General features: G+C 51.1%; 1 protein-coding gene across 1 annotated transcript; it reads right to left on the reverse strand.

Moving 5' to 3' along the window:
* Positions 1–4,318: 4,318 nt before the first annotated feature.
* Positions 4,319–16,456, reverse strand: LOC144728866 (uncharacterized). The gene is made up of 3 exons (XM_078608562.1): positions 14,918–16,456; positions 9,293–9,403; positions 4,319–6,942 (listed from the first exon to the last, which is right to left on the reverse strand). Exons 1-3 carry the CDS (start codon positions 14,975–14,977, stop codon positions 6,592–6,594), a joined length of 522 nt encoding a protein of 173 aa, XP_078464688.1. The 5' UTR covers positions 14,978–16,456; the 3' UTR covers positions 4,319–6,591.
* Between the last annotated feature and the right edge of the window lie 269 nt (positions 16,457–16,725).

The following is a 16,725-nucleotide window of genomic DNA, read 5'->3' on the forward strand; positions in this document are numbered from 1 at the left end:
GCGCGCGTTTAAACGACACACGTGCGCTAACAACCGCGCTAACGCGCGCGCTTAAACTACAAGCCTGCACACGTGCGCTAACAACCGCGCTAACGCGCGCGCTTAAACTACAAGCCTGCACACGTGCGCTAACGACGATGTGTGCGCGCGCGCTTAAACTACAAGCCTGCACACGTGCGCTAACGAAGATGTGTGCGCGCGCGCGCTTAAACTACAAGCCTGCACACGTGCGCTAACGACGGTGTGTGCGCGCGCTTAAACTACAAGCCTGCACACGTGCGCTAACGAAGATGTGTGCGCGCGCGCGCTTAAACTACAAGCCTGCACACGTGCGCTAACGACGATGTGTGCGCGCGCGCGCTTAAACTATGCACACGTGCGCTAACGAAGATGTGCGCGCGCGCGCTTAAACTACAAGCCTGCACACGTGCGCTAATGACGATGTGTGCGCGCGCGCGCTTAAACTACAAGCCTGCACACGTGCGCTAACGACGATGTGTGCGCGCGCGCGCTTAAACTACAAGCCTGCACACGTGCGCTAACGAAGATGTGCGCGGCGCGCGCTTAAACTACAAGCCTGCACACGTGCGCTAATGACGATGTGTGCGCGCGCGCGCTTAAACTACAAGCCTGCACACGTGCGCTAACGAAGATGTGTGCGCGCGCGCGCTTAAACTACAAGCCGGCACACGTGCGCTAACGACGATGTGTGCGCGCGCGCGCTTAAACTACAAGCCTGCACGCGTGCGCTAACGACGACGCACGTGCCCTTGTTGCGTGCGCGCTGACATGTGTTGTGTTGCAATGCGGAATAAAGTGTTGCTCCCAAAAGATAACCTCTTGCGACTCTGTTGGACTCACCACCACATTCAATGTCATCATCATCCAAAAGTGGATTGAGAATGGTCCGTACACACGCGGTGATTACCTGCGACGGGTGCTTGGCGCCCTCTGTTGGTCACATGCAGGAACACGACATCTGCTTTCACGTCGTTTATTACATCAGACGATCTAAACGCATGTTTCACATCACCAGGCCGATGCGACCATTTCCTTCCGCAATGGACGTGAATGGACATGAGCCACAGTATTGCGATTGTGGCCATGCGACCCCAGACTATGGACGATCAAGTATACCCAGTGTGGTCTGTACTCCCTCGACGTAGGAGGAATAGCAAAATAATCCGAACACTTCACTCCTGATGCCATCTCGAGCCTGCCAGACATCGACATTGGCTTGTCGTTCACCAACATATCTCTGCCGCCCACTCGGAGAGAATAGACTCTCTTGTAATTCCCCCATGGGCATTGATAATGCGCTTGTTTGGCCAGGAAAGCATCACTGAGCTCTCCTCCAGCCGAGTGGCATCATAATAGTGTGGTGGTCATGTTGACACACACGGGCGCCAGAACCAGGGTGCTTACCTGGTACGGGGTGGTTGTGTACTCCTGCCGGGACCCGCGGGGGGGAGGGGGCTGTGGGCAGTGTCTACGATCCCACAGAGCCCCGCCCCTCGGTAGGAAACGGTATAGAAAGCGGGTTCTTGAGAGCGCTGGGCAGTTCGCCTCAAGCCGAAGCCGCCTGAAGAAAATTAACCCGTAAAAACAAAGTTTTTCACTATAAATCTTTTATATGCGTGGCATCGGTTTTATTTTATTATTCATTTCTGTTTTTCTTGAGTAAGAGTTTAATTTTTATCACATTGGTATTTTAAATTAAATATGAAAAAAATGTTTTCCTAAAAAGTGGATAATTTTGGGGAAAAAATTTCACGAAAATAATTGTCACGCACAACGAGTCTGTGTGCAAAATGTCAGCTCGATTGGATCACGGGAAATGGGTTAAAAAACGACCGAAAGATTTGCACGGTCGTAAGCAAGCAAGTGAAGTTAATATAAAGGATTTAATAAAAAAAGACCCTGGACCCCAAGCCACCGACGGCCTTTTAAGGGCCGGGGCTCAGTGCGGTGCCAGTGGTCGGAGGTTAGGACCCTGCAGTTCCCTCGGCCTGATGTCCTTCTGAGGGCCAGGTCCGGACGGGCCAGTGGTCAGGGACCCACCGGGCCAGTGGTGGGTCAGCTTCCCCTAGGTCTAGCCAGCCCGAGGGCTGGAGAAGTCAGAGTGACTAGGTACGATAGCCCGGAGGCTTTAACCTCCCCAGGTTGTGGGTGACAGGGGCCACTACCCCTTTGTGTTAGGGATTGAGTGCATCTTGTTATATTATAAATAAACTGTGTTGCCTCTACGACAACTCCGTCTCCATACAAGAACATTACAATAGCATTGCAGTGGTGCACGTTTACCTATTCCGTTCAAAGTGTGCCGAGGTGAGACGTTATATAAACAGGCTCTATAAACAACAAAGTGCGCGCGTTGTTACTGACATGGGGGACTTTATTCCTGAGTTACAGAAGCAGTAAAATGACGACCGATCGTGACACAAACACCAACACAGACACGCGCACACAGGGCGTACATTATTCCCAAGGTAGTAATTCTACTGTGCTATGAGTGGCTCCGACATTGCACGGACGTATGTGTGTACGTATGTTGAACTTATTTCGCACCGTACGTAGCCAACCCTGCAAATCGGATGTGCAAGAGTGAAGCGCCGCATTGAGAAGTCGAATAGTTTGCTATTTATAAAATTGTTTTTTTACAAAAACTATCATGTTAACTATTATTTCGCGTCCACAGCCGAAGGGGAAAGTGGTCAAGTAATGCTTTTTTTTAGAACTTCATTACATATTCTTGGTTCTTTCGGTAAAGTCACGTAGAATGGAAATAATAAAATAATACAAATAAAACATAATAAACCATTTTATAATATTATGTTTTATTTATTTTATGTTTTCCCTTCCATGTGACTTTACCGAAAAAAAACAAGAATATGAATCCCTGCAGTCACGAAAGCTTTAAATCGAAACTTCATTACAAATATGAAGTTGCTCTTGGGAATTTTGTTTAAAAAAAAAAACTAAAACCTGTTAAGCCACATGTAATACAAACTATAGTTACTTACTTATTTAATAACCATCCTTGCCAGTGCCATGGTTCACAAACGTAGCACCCTCGACGAAAAAATGTGGAACAAAAACTAAAAAGTGCGCCAGGAAGGCTTTGAGAGACCGCGCCGTTGGAGTGAGACGCAACAACGGGGGGGGGGGGAGTGGAGAGGGGACTTCCCCGAGACGGACAAAAATAAAGCGCACGGCTCAAGATGAGCAAGCAGGGAGAGCGAACCAGCACTGGGGGCAGGAAGGGGGGAGGGTGAGTGGGGGGAGGAGGAGGGGGAGGAGGAATGACCGGGCCAAGCTACCGATGACGAGAGGGGTGAGAGGGAGAAGAGAGAACGCGGGTGCAGTAGGGCGCTTCACGGGGGAGAAGCGTCTATTTTCACGGGGGGTGGTGGCGGGGAGAGGGGATTGGTTCAGAGCGGGGGGGGGAGCAGTTTCAGTTCAGTTTCATTCATTTGGTAGAGCCCTTTTTATTTTATTTGTATTAATTTTAAATTTTACCTACGTGACTTTACCGAAAAAACCTAAGAATATGGTATAGCCCTGTGAAGCCATTCGGCTCTTGAATCGGGTGCAACCGCAACAAACAAAAAACATGAACAAGAAAACATCTTAAAGTGACTATGTGAGCGAGGGCACACTGAAGTCACGTGATTTACTAAAGGCTTGAGCTGGTTTAGATGGAAGAGAACATAGACAGGTTAATGGCATCGTTCACACTGAAGGGTAAGTTTGGCTTGGGCAGGACGCGTCACGGCTAGAAGGCGTTGATGGTCGTTATATGTCTGAAAGTTCAGAGAAAAATGTATTGTCCACTACCGATTATCATTCATCGTCCAGCAGTGGTCAGCCCACTGGTGGTGCAGTCAACAAACGCCACGCCCGACCGCCATTGTCTCCCCAGCGCTGATGTTTGCACACAAATCCAGATACAGTATCCACTTCGGGCTGAGTCGACCTTGGGGGTTGGACCCACTACGTGTTCTGATATCCCTCGCCACTGATGTTTGCCGTGGCCAGGAATAGAACTGAGGTTTGCCGGATTCGTTGCGTAGTGAGTGAATCACTGCTGCCCATATTTATATGTACAAAAAAAGGCAAATGTCCCCCGTGTAGCCGACTCAGACTTTTGGGACAAGTGCTACTGGCGAGTGCATCTGAAGTCCAGGGGTTGTGGAGGCGCGGGAGGGGGACGTGGGATTTAAAAGCACCTCGTACCGGTCGACGTCTCCCCAGTATCGATGTTTACACACCGTATTAGTACCGTATACTATATACACATTGACACAATGTACGACTATTTAATTATATATAAAACATTTGTAACGAACCTGGGAATGACGGCAAGCCAGGGCATGACATGAAAGTTACATTCAGTTCCTAATCCACAGGACCCATCACGAGGGAAGTGCCTGCAGCATCAACACACCGATACATCCACCCCGCTGCTACGAATGACATTTATCAATAATAATGATAAACAATAATTTACTTATTCATCCAGGAAAGCCACACCGAGTCCAAGGACTCATTTTCTGGAGGGTCCTGCCTGCAATGGGTTTTTTTTTTTTAAGATGATTTCAGCCAATTATTGGTGGGTGCCTATACAAGTGGGAGGACACCAGAGCATCCGGGGAAAACCCTATGTCTTGCGCGACGGGAAGCAACACGCAATCCCCGTACAGATGGAAACAGATGGCGATTAATCCACTTGCTGGACCGCCTTTCTCCTGGCGAGCCACGGTATGGCACCTCCCCCTCGACGCCCACGGGAAAGGAGTTTCACACCATCTGCGCGTGATCCACCAACTCTCGCTGCTACCTACACAGTGCTGGATGGTCTTACAGGCTACCGTCACGTTCTCTGGATTATAAGACGCTCTGGAAAGGTGAGACCCCCCCCCCTCAATGCTCAATCGAGCAAGACACATCACTCAGCTGAGGGCATGTTTTCTGGACGAGGGGATGGATGGTTTGTGGAATCTCAAGTAATTTTTTTTTTAGCTCCCAGGTCGCACTCTCAGCTGTCCACGAAAAGCAAATGCGTCCGTGCAGGCCTATTGCCTGCGGCTAGGAGTGCAGGATAACAACACACGGCGAAATAATACGGTGCTCTCAACAACAACAACAACAACAAAAACACAGCAATGTAAATCCGCTAACAGTCTAATGCTGATCGGATTGAATGAAATGTTTCGGGACGGTGCATACAACATTCAAATACGGGTGTTGACGGGTGTCACGTAAACAACGCCGTTACGGCACGGCGGGGGGTGGGGGGGGAGGGAGAAATCGCCTCGAGGCTCATGGAGTCGACGAGCCCAGACCACCAAATTTCACTTGTCGGTGCCGTCCAAGGTGGCACAACTACAGCGGTTCAAACGTCTCTGGCGTGGCCACTCACGGCGACTTGTGCGATGAACGCTTGCGATGAGCGGTGCCATCGAACACCTCACTCGCTTTGGCCGTGTGAGTAAATGGGTACCACCTGAAGGTGTTGCCCACTTGAAGTGGTTACCAGTGACTGCTCTGGCCAGTGGACTAAGTCCTGTGCTCGTCATGGCTCAAGGTCTCGAGCGCGGAGTGCGTGGCGGTGTTTTGAAGCGACGAGAGGTGGGGAGTCGGCGGCATGGGATGGAGGGGACTTGAGTCGTGGTTCTGCCCTTGGTCAGAGAACGAGTTTAGAGTCGCTCCAGAGGATTTGACCCCCCGTGTGGTTGCACAAGACAAAGAACCCCCCCTCCCCCCTCGTATAACCTCGGCAGACTGTTGGGGCAAGTGGCTTTTAGCGAGCAATTTATGAGACCAGAACGGCACACGAGGGGGTGGGTGGCCAGCACCACGCCCGGTCGCCTTTGTCTCCCTGGTAGCCATGTTTACACACCGTTCCAGGTACAAATCTGAGGCTGAGTCGACCTAGGGGGGGTCCAGAATCAGTTCAGGTAATCGTCACTGGTGTTGGCCAAGAGCCAGTAATCGAACTCAGGTTACTGGTTTCGTAGTGTGTGTGGTTGCACACGCACTCGGCAAAGGCGACCAGGTGTGGTGATTGCCACCCACCCCATCGTACGTTGTGTCGGCTTTCATAGGTGCTCACTGACAGTCTGTGAAAGATATACGGGGCGTCTTTGTCTTAGCACACACACACACGCATATACACTGGGTGGATAGAGGGGGAGGGGTTAAGAAACATGATTAAAGATTGAAAAGAATTCCCAGAACTTAGGTACACGCAGTTGCTTAGTTTCAGCCGGAATAGTCTGGAACGCTGTTCCAGGAATGATTTTCGTCACGGGACAAAGTGTTTTATTTTGGTCCTCAGCATGCTGCGGTGGTGTGTAGGCATATATGATGCAACAATAACATTAATATACAAAGGTATGCAATCGTGGTAGTGCCTTACGCCGACAAGCCCTACTCCAAGTTAATCTTAGCAACGTCGCGGGAAAATAACCGTCGAGAAATACATTCATGGGTGCATCTAACAACAACAACAGCAACAACAACAACAAGCAAATAAATTAACCGATGTTTCTGACACCCGAGCCTTCAAACATGAACACCGTCAAGGCTTTACGAGCCGTAGGGAAATTTGAAATCGCCGTTCGGCTGCAGGGGAAAGGCGGCGTTGACCGCTCCGCCGCTGGACGCCGTCGCCGCTGCCGCCACCATCGGCCCCCTGACAGAAAACGTCGTCCCGTGGAGGGCCTGCGCGGCCGCGAAGATGGGGCCGCTCGTCTCCGGCGGGGGTGCGGGGCCCCCCCCCGCGAGCACCACGGTGGAGAGCCCCCCGCCGCCGCCGGTGCCGTGGTAGCACCTCGCCTCGTGCTGGCGGAGGAGCGCGTCGAGGCTGTGCAGCTCCACGCGAAGGCTCTCGATCTCGCGCCGCAGCGCCGCGTTCTCCTGCTCCAGGGTCTCGCTCTCCTGCGGGGAGAGGGGGGGTTTGAAGGGCAACGCTACGAAATTGTCGGCCGTGTAGCCCGCGCGAGGCCGTTGTTGGTTGGGGGCGAGTGTCCTCACGAGGTAACCTCGCCATGGAGCCGGGCAACTTGGCCAAACGGGATGAGCCTTAGTAGTAGGTTTTTACCCTTTAAACTGGTACAAAACTGACACCTTTATACAAGGCATCATGTTTGCAATAACCACAACACAAGCAGTCAGAATGCAAACAAAAAGAAACAACTCTGATAATGGTAGTGATATGCGTTGTACGCCTTTTGGCGTCATCTGGTCCAACACCAATGGAGACTAGGCTCTAAGGAAAGCTGGCTCGGGTGTGGACCAATCAACTTCAAGGACAGTGCATATCATTACCACTATCAGAGTTGTTTCTTTTTGTTTGCATTTTCACTGCTTGTGTTGTGGTTATTGCAAACATGATGCCTTGTATAAAGGTGTCAGTTTTGTACCAGTTTAAAGGGTAAAAACCTACTACTATATTTTGCCACTGGTAAAGGAGGTCTCATAGTGGGATGAGCCTTATCGGAAATCAAATAAATACTCCTTCCTGGTTCTTTCGGCAAAGTCACGTAGAAGGGAGGTAATAAAATAATAAAAATAAAACATAATAACAGGTCTCGTGGCCGAAACGTCGTGAGAATTGTATTATTTTATTATGTTTTATTTTTATTATTGTATCATCTCCCTTCTACGTGACTTTACCGAAAGAACCAAGAAGATAAATCCCTGTAGTCACGAAAGCTTGAAATCGGAATTCAAATAAATACTCGTTGGTTCTATCGGTAAAGTCACGTAGGTAGAAAACAGATCACGACGTTTCGATCGCAACACAAGCGACCGTCATCAGGTGAGACAATCGCAGCAGGGAAACTGCTGAAGCATCTATCATTTGTCTACCCACGTGACTTTACCGAAAGAACCAAAGAGTATGGATTCTTCAAATCAAGATTTAATCAAATAAAGTCAAACCCAAGTAATATATCACGAGTGTGTGTTAAGTCCTCTCGTCGTGGTTTGCGGACACCGACATTGACATTTAGCTCGCGCGCGTGGTCATGCTGCTGTTATCATGCGTAAGATGCATTTGGTATTCGCTCCATTCCCATAGTGTGAGGCCATCATCACCGAGGGAATATCGCCACTGTGTTCCGTAAACATGGTCTCAAAACTCCGCGGGCCAAGCTTATACGTCAACTTACGGCTGAATGTTTCAAACCCAAGTGCACATTAAGCTCCTTCCGTTCCTCTTTTGAAGCCTCACGACTTTATCGCCCATTCCCTTCCTCGCCCCTCCACTCGCCCCTCCACTCCGTCCCGTCCCTTCGCCAAAGCCTTTTAGTGACCACCACCCCCCACACCCCCGCCTACATGAACCACAGGGACTTGTGGTGAGCATGCAAACAAACATGCTCTGATAATTATATATGCAGTCTTTGAACCTGATTGGCCTACACCAGACAGCCTTCTATATGGCCTAGTCCAGGGGTCGGCAACCTACGGCTCCGGAGCCGCATGCGGCTCTTTACGGGCTGCTTCTTGACGATATGTACGTATGTACAGTATGTACTCAGATGCATTGAATTTTGTAGCGAATTGGAAAGAAATGGCTCTTCTTGTTATTTTGGTTGCCGACCCCTGGCCTAGTCGCTCCTTTGTTACACCAGAGAACGTCAAAAGGCGAACAGTACAAAGACGATGCACGTATCAGAGCTTGTATATCTGAGGATGAGCAGCTATATGATGTTCACCACAAGTGCGTGTGGATAATGCGGACTTGAATCCTTTGCAAAGTGTATCTATTTGGCATTTGCAAATATTAACACCTGTTTTATCGCCGGAAAAAGGCATAACCTATTCTTGTTTTTTTATTCTTTGATACTGGCATGAAAGGTCCCATGTTACGATACTATGCCATTGGCTACGAACGGCGCGAAAGAAGTTCAACATACGTAGAGAGATATACAAGTGTAAGGGATGTCAGGGGTTAGGAATGGATAAGGACAGTGGGTTAAGGGGCATGGAGAGGATTCCTGCCAAAAGGAAGGGGGGGGGGAGGTCGGGGGGGCAGGGCAGTGGAGCGGAAACAGTGGAAGAGTTGGTGGAGCAGGCGAGGAGATAGAGGAGGAGGGGGGGGCTGGGGGCATTCTGGCGGGGAACATATTGGGAGAGGGGCCTGTGGGCAAGTGTGGACTGGAGGAAATTAAAGGACCCCCCCCCACCCACCCCACCCCTCCTTCCCAACCTCGTGTCGGCTCTCCTTTACACGAGTCTAAAATAAGATAGGGGCACACATTCAGTCCATCGGTGTGGATACCTGGTGGAGGATATCGGCCCGCTGCGTCTGCTTCTGCCGGCTCTTCTGAGCCGCCACGCGGTTCTTCTCGCGCCGCGTGCCACGGCGGCCCCCAGGGCGAGGCGGGGAGTCCTGGCCGACAGAGCGAGGGAACACCGTCGAGAGAGAATGAGGATCGCAAGTTGAGCACGCAGTTCTAAGTCGGCTTTCGCGATCGGTGTTATTCATAATGAATGGGTTTTTTGGGGGGGCGGGGCGAAGGGAAGCGGGAAGTGGGATTAGTTTGTGTAAATTTCAATGTGTCGTTAATCCACCACCACCACCCGACACAGCCAATTATCAAGATCTGTCACGTCAGCAACACGTGCCGATGAGTTACGACTTGAGCCCCCTGTCTATTGGAGAGTAAACCCACAACATTTACGTTTCGCCGGTGATTACAACAGCTTCATCAGGCGATTTTCCAACATTCTGGCAAATCGACGACCCAGATTCCTGGCCAATTGATGTATCAAAATGTATACTTACAATAGGCGACGTGATGGGCAATGCCCCTTCTTCATAGAACATTACATATCTCTATGCAATGGCTCGATAAGCGTTGACGCTTATGCATTGTTCAATTCAGGCGAATGCACCAGACCAGGTCGCATGCCTTTGATGGTAACAAACTTTCTATTTTGAGTGGCACTCTGTCGCGTAGGCTCGGTTAACAACATTTCAGGCAGTAGCCCGTCTTCATGGCACATTATGCTCGTGCGCACGTTTATATTTTGTCGTGTGCAACAATTGAAGCACGATCACAAAGTTAAGGCAAACAATAAACTCCGCACGGAAGCCATCCGTCAATGATACTTTAGCCTCTACTCTAACGAAAGCGATGCAGGAAACGCGCCGATAAAACACCCTCACGCTTATTCTTTGTGGTTCTTTCGGTAAAGTCACGTATAAAGAAAAAATAATAAATTAAATAATGGCATACGACGTTTCGATTGCAACACAAGCAATCATCATCAGGTATAATGAAATAGCGACATAAAATCTAACCAGAAAAAAATATAGACAGACATATAAGCAGACAGATATCACCAAGATACACAGAGCGGGCAACACAGGTACAGAGAGGGGTGATCGTCTCTGTGGGGTGGCCTTAAATAGACAGAGGGGGGCGGAGGCAGCGAGAGGGAGGGGTTAGAGACAAAATTTACATGTCAATGAGTACAAAAAGAAGTGAGCAGGCTTAGGGAGAGAAACACACTAAAATTAAATAACCTAGCAAAGTATCACCGTGAAATGTGGAGAGAATCTGAGTGTTGGCGAGGTGGTGGAATTGTGATCAAGCACCACGGATCTCACGTGTAAAACAGCCAGGTAACTGGCTACTTTATTACACGTGTAAAGTAGCCAATTGTGATCAAGCACCACGGATCTCCCGTGTAAAACAGCAGGGTAACTGGCGACTTTATGACACGTGTAAAGTAGCCAATTGTGATCAAGCACCACGGATCTCCCGTGTAAAACAGCAGGGTAACTGGCGACTTTATGACACGTGTAAAGTAGCCAGTTGTGATCAAGCACGATGGATCTCCCGTGTAAAACAGCCAGGTAACTGGCGACTTTATGACACGTGTAAAGTAGCCAATTGTGATCAAGCACCACGGATCTCCCGTGTAAAACACCTGGGTAACTGGCTACTTTATTCCACGAGAGATCCGGCCCATGGAACCGCGGCGCATGGGACGCGGCGCCGCCAACGGGAGGCGCCAGTCGTCCTCCCTCCTTCTTGAGCTCATTCAGGGCCATGCTGCCCGCACGAGGCTGCTGTGGTGACGTCGCGATAAAAACACACAAAGATTCCCCCGTGTAGCCTTAACAGACTGTAGGGGCAAGTGCTGTTAGCGAGCACCGATGAAGGCCGAACGGTACACGAGGGGGTGGGTGGGCGACACCACGCCCGACCGCCTTTGTCTCCTCGGTGGCGATGTTTGCACATCGCACCAGGTACTCATTTGAGGCTGAGTCGACCTAGGGGAGGCCCAGGACCGGTTCAGAAAATCGTCACTGGTGTTGGCCGCCGGGTTTATAGCGCAGCGCGCTAACCGCTACACTATCGCGATCACGCGCACGCACGCACGCGCGCACACACGCACGTGATCTAGAGATGCAATCCTCCAAGAAAAATCATTGTTGGCATCCCCCCCACCCACGCCCTCTGCCGCCGGGTGGTACCGACAAGGCGTGTTTGCCCTCAACGGCATTGGAGAGACAAAGGCGGCCGTCTCTCTCACCGACCTCACGAAAGTCGTGGTGACATCTCAGTCTTCCGCTGTCTCTTCCCGTTCCTGTGTCTGTCCCTGCGTGTCTGTCTGCGGCTCTGTGCGCGTGAACTGTAACGACCTCCACCCGCGCACCCAAACCGCCCCCCCGCCCCCCTCCCGAAGCCACCGAAACTAAAATCTTGCCACGCGATGCCGACTCTGCTCGTTCTCTGACTTCCCCCACCGAAACCTCGCGTCGTCTGATCGCGCCACGATTTGGTCTTTTTTTGGCGTCGGAGCTCGGCCAATTCCCGGTTCCACGAAGCTTCCGCGTCGCTTTCGGCTCAACGGCTTGAGCGCGGTTGGCTACGTACGGTGCGAAAGAAAGTCCGACGTGCCGAGCGGTGGGCCAGCGCAGAGCAGCTCGGCCATTTTCCACCGCGCGGCCACTCGCTCGCGAGCTTGCTCGACCTTCACGGCACACTGCCCAACTGCGCAACCGCGACCCGCGTTTTGTTGAGAGGGTCGGGGCTGGAGGGGGGGGGAGGCATCGGCGACCAATGGAGAGGGGGGCGGGAGGTGATGGGGGAGGGAGGCTGGATCGGCGAGGTTGTTTCCTGCGATTTGGAAAACACCGCTGCGCACCTGGGGCCCGGCACCGCACCGGTTGCTGGCTAAGCGCACTGCGATGTAACCCACGCGGCAGCCTGAGTTCGATTCCCGGCCAAGGGGCCAACATCTGCGGCGAATACCTCGAACCGGCTGTGATGCCTTCAGCAGCCCCGCACTGACCAGCGCCACGTCGCAGTGCATTGGTAGGATGATCCCTACGCTTGACGCAGGCCTGGGGAAGAGGGCTTATTACTGGTAGGAACCTCCTGGTTACACCAGCCCACAGGGGATTATTGTGTCCGTCCGTCGTGCAGGGAGGGGCTAGGTGTGGAGGGGCTGGGTGGGCTGGGTGGGGAGGGACTGGGTGGGGAGGGGCTGGGTGGGAAGGGTGGGGCTGGGTGGAGGGTGGGAGGGGTGGGGCTGGGTGGGGAGGGGCTGGTCACCCCGTGGTGCCCTTATAAAACTCAACGTTTAACCTACTCACGCCGGCATGTGCCTGCCCTTACAGTCGGCCATATTTGCAGAATACACCACGCCGCCGTTGACCCTGGCCATTGACCGAGCAACCCAACGTTCCTACCAGCTCCCTCCGCAGGAATGTGTTCAGTTCAACCAGCTGCCGGCTGGCTAACGGCCTGTCGGGCGGTGGTGACTCGGCACGTGTCTGGCTGCCTGTCATCCAGCACTGTGGAGGCAGTGGGGAGGGTTGGTGGATCACCGCACAGAAAAGTTGTGAGACGCCCTTCCCGTGGGCGCCCATACCCTGGCAGCAAAATGTGGACTCCCACCTGTTCCCTCTGTATGGGATAGAGTGTTTCTCCCTCGCATACGTTGTTGTTCTTTCTCCCGGATGCTCCCGTCACCTCCCACATGTGAACGCTCGTGAAATGGCCGCTAACACAGTCTTCATACGCAGAGGACCGTAGAGCTTGACCAATTGTTGGCAGCGTTGACTCAGACTGTGCGGCGGCAACCTCACAAGGTGACCAGTATTATCATCATCATCATCATCAACTACGTGTTAGTAAGAGCTTTATTATCAGACAGAACCGTCCGGGGAGCGGTGTTCCGGGAATTACTTCGGCATTCCGCATTCAAGTAAATTTAAATTCGTTCTCGTGAATGAAACTCACAACGACTACAACGGTGAATCCACGCGATCTCACGAACGTGAAGATGTTAATGCGGCAAGGGCTACAAACTCTGTTCAAGAGAGACGGGACAGGAGGACACGGCAACGCTTTCAGATGCGTTTCTGCGGCCGTCTGGAACGCTCTTCTTACCGATATTAGGAAGCCACCGGAGCTATGCGCTTTTAAATCATCATCTAGATTGAAAACTCGTTTCTTTTGGAACTGCTTTTTGAGTTTCGTTTGTTTGCCGTTCCGCCGATCCTTAGCACGGTTGGCTACGTACGGTGCGAAAGAAGTTCAACGTACATACATCGGGGTAGATGGGACGAGGATAATGTTGATGATCGATGGTCAACGACAAAAATAATAACAACGGAATGGCAGCGAAGGAATGAAACGCGCCGGAGAGGACGAAATCAATCCGTCCGTGCCGGCGCTGGGGGGATCGCTACGTCGCAGCATCGTGAGAGGTGACGGCGACTTGACGCAGGATGTCATTCCAGCAGTGAATTGACCATGGCCCATGACGATGATGATGATGATCGTGGGACAATACAGTGTATTATTCTGATTCTGAACATAGATTACACTGGTCAACACACTTTTTCTGGCATAAGGTATTCCAATGGTTTTAAGGTAATTTAGGGGTGCTGATTCCAAATCTGGCATCCGTTTTTGTCTATCACATCAGGTTTTTGAGATATCAAATATTGCATTTTCAATAAAAACTGCAGAAGAAAAATATTAAATAAATGTGGATATCTACATAAAATGATATTATAAGCACACTATCCTAAAAATACAGCACCATAATTTAACACTAAAGCAGTCACTGACTCGCAACAACTTGCAATCATAAGTGACAGAGTTAATTTTGGGTAAAATCAATGAAAATGGGGTATGCCGATAGCATAAAAATGAGATGTGATAGAGCAAATCTGAGATCAGATTTGGAATCAGCACCCTGAAATTAGTCTAAAACCGCTGCAAAAGTCCAGGCCAGAATTTGTTTTTGTTGACCAGTGTTATTATTCTCTTTGGTTCTTTCGGTAAAGTCACGTAGGTGAAAATAGAAAAATAAAAAAAGAAGAACATTTTATTTTTTATTTTACTTTTTTTTCACCTACGTGACTTTACCGAAAGAACCAAAGAGTATGGATCCTTGTAGTCACGGCAACTTCAAATCCAGAATAGATTATTATATCTTGACTTAAAGCTTTCGTGACTGTAGGAATTCATATTCTGTGGGTGTTTCGTAGATGGGTTCAAAGAACCTATCTCCGTGACTTTACCTAAAGACTCAAAGAATATAGCTTCGTATGCGTATTTATTATTCTGATTCATATCGATAGGCTTACCTTGTAAACTAGCGGTAGTGCCTTACGCCAATAACTCCTACTCCTGCCCACAACCCAGCAGCAGCAGCGTTGCGGCGAAAAAAAAAAGATCGAGTGAAACACGTGTCCGTTTGGATAACAGTTGCATATCCAACTGCAGTCGTGGGGCGAGTGGGTGGGTAGAGCGGTGGGAGATTTACAAAAAAACCCATCTCCTTTCATCCGCACGGATTTAAAAGAGAAGCTTGCAGGGCAATGTCCGCGCGGCGCTGAGAGTCGTGGCGCGCGGCGAGAGACGTCCCTTACCTCGGGGTCGGAGTCGGACTGAGCCCCGCCGCTCCCTGCACGTGCTGGCTCCGAGGCCATGCGAGAGGCACCTCGCTCCGGCTCGTGCAGAGGCCGTCGCTCATCGAACAACGATCCCCGCAAACAGTTGTCAAAGTCCAGCTCGCTGGCGATGTCGCTCGGACACCTTGCCTGCGTGCCTCTCTTCGTGCGTGCGTGTGTGTCTCTGCGTGCGCGTCTCTGTGTGTGTCTCTGCGTGCGCGTCTGTGCGTGTGGAGCGGTGGTGCAGCGGTTAGCGCGCTGCGCTACGAACCTGGCGACCCGGGTTCGATTCCCGCTCACGGCCAACACCCAGTGACGATTATCTGAACCGGTCCTGGGCCTCCCCTAGGTCGACTCAGCCTCAAATGAGTACCTGGTGCGATGTGTAAACATCGCCGCTAGGGAGACAAAGGCGGCCGGGCGTGGTGTTGACCACCCACACCCTCGTGTGCCGTGCCGTCCTTTATAGGTGCTCGCTAACAGCACTTGCCCCTACAGTCTGTTCAGGCTATACGGGGGATCTTTTTTTTTGTGTCTATATGTGCGTGTGTGTATCTACGCGTGTGTTCGCCGGTGTGTGTGTGTCTATTTTGTGCGTGCGTGTCTGTGTCTGTCTCTCTGTTTCTGTCTATCGAGTGTGTGTCTGTCTCTCTGTTTTTGTCTATCGAGTGTGTGTCTGTCTGTCTCTCTGTTTCTGTCTATCTATCGAGTGTGTGTCTGTGTATGGGTGTCTCTGAATGTCCCCGCGTCTCTGTCTCCCAGCGACTGCGCTTCGTGCTACCGATGCCGGCTGTCACTTAAAAGGATGTTCGCCCATTCATTCATTCATTCCTCGTCCGAATGACCGGAAGAGTGAGATAGGCCCTCTCGTGACAATGCACAGCGATGCGGGCGTTCCCACACACACCCACACAGCCCACGACGACACTCCACTCACTCGCTAAGCACCTAACACCACGAGTCTCATTGAATGAGCAAACAGGTGAACAGGCGCGGTCTCTACGGCGGTGATGTAATTACCCGTAAAGTGTCCACTCCAGAGCTCTATCTGTGTGTGTCTGCCTCACTCTCAATCTGTCTCTCTTTGTCACTCTGTGTGTCTCTCTTGTCTCTCTCTCTGCCTCTCTCTCTCTGTGTGTCTCACTCTAAACCTCTCTCTGTCACTCTGTGTGTGTCTCTCTCTGCCTCTCTCTCTGTCTGTCTCACTCTAAATCTCTCTCTGTCACTCTGTGTCTCTCTCTCTGTGTCTGTCTCACTCTGAATCTCTCTCTGTCACTCTGTGTCTGTCTCACTCTGAATCTCTCTCTGTCACTCTGTGTGTCTGTCTCACTCTGAATCTCTCTCTGTCACTCTGTGTCTGTCTCACTCTGAATCTCTCTCTGTCACTCTGTGTGTCTGTCTCACTCTGAATCTCTCTCTGTCACTCTGTGTGTCTGTCTCACTCTGAATCTCTCTCTGTCACTCTGTGTGTGTCTCCCTCTCCGTGTATCTTGCGTCTCGTCCGCTCACCGCTGCCGATTGCGCAATCTCTTCTGGGAAGCGCTCTGCGCGCGGTGCGGTTTCTAGAAGTCACGTGACGCGAGTCGCGTCGCTGTCGAGAAACTGGGGAAAGCCGCGCGCAGCGAAACCTTCTCGGCGTCTGTGCGAGCGTGGAAGAGTAGGCCAAGGCACCGCTGTCAGAGGGGATTTCCGAGAGAGAGCTGCTTTTCGCGTGCGATAGCAGGACTAATTTACACCCTTACCTTTGAGTGGCATAGCGACTCCTTGCCAACGGGACCAAAGACCAC

Source organism: Lampetra planeri, chromosome 30, assembly GCF_965212315.1.
Source record: "Lampetra planeri chromosome 30, kcLamPlan1.2.h2, whole genome shotgun sequence".
Taxonomy (NCBI): Eukaryota; Metazoa; Chordata; class Hyperoartia; order Petromyzontiformes; family Petromyzontidae; genus Lampetra; species Lampetra planeri.

What these genes read in the sequence shown, in the direction of transcription:
- LOC144728866 (XM_078608562.1), bottom strand. Translation starts at nt 14,977, where the DNA reads ATGGCCTCGGAGCCAGCACGTGCAGGGAGCGGCGGGGCTCAGTCCGAC. An exon ending in AGTCCGACTCCGACCCCGAG is followed by an intron (nt 9,404 to 14,917) that starts GTAAGGGACGTC and finishes TCTGTCGGCCAG; the next exon opens with GACTCCCCGCCTCGCCCTGG. An exon ending in GGGCCGATATCCTCCACCAG is followed by an intron (nt 6,943 to 9,292) that starts GTATCCACACCG and finishes CTCTCCCCGCAG; the next exon opens with GAGAGCGAGACCCTGGAGCA.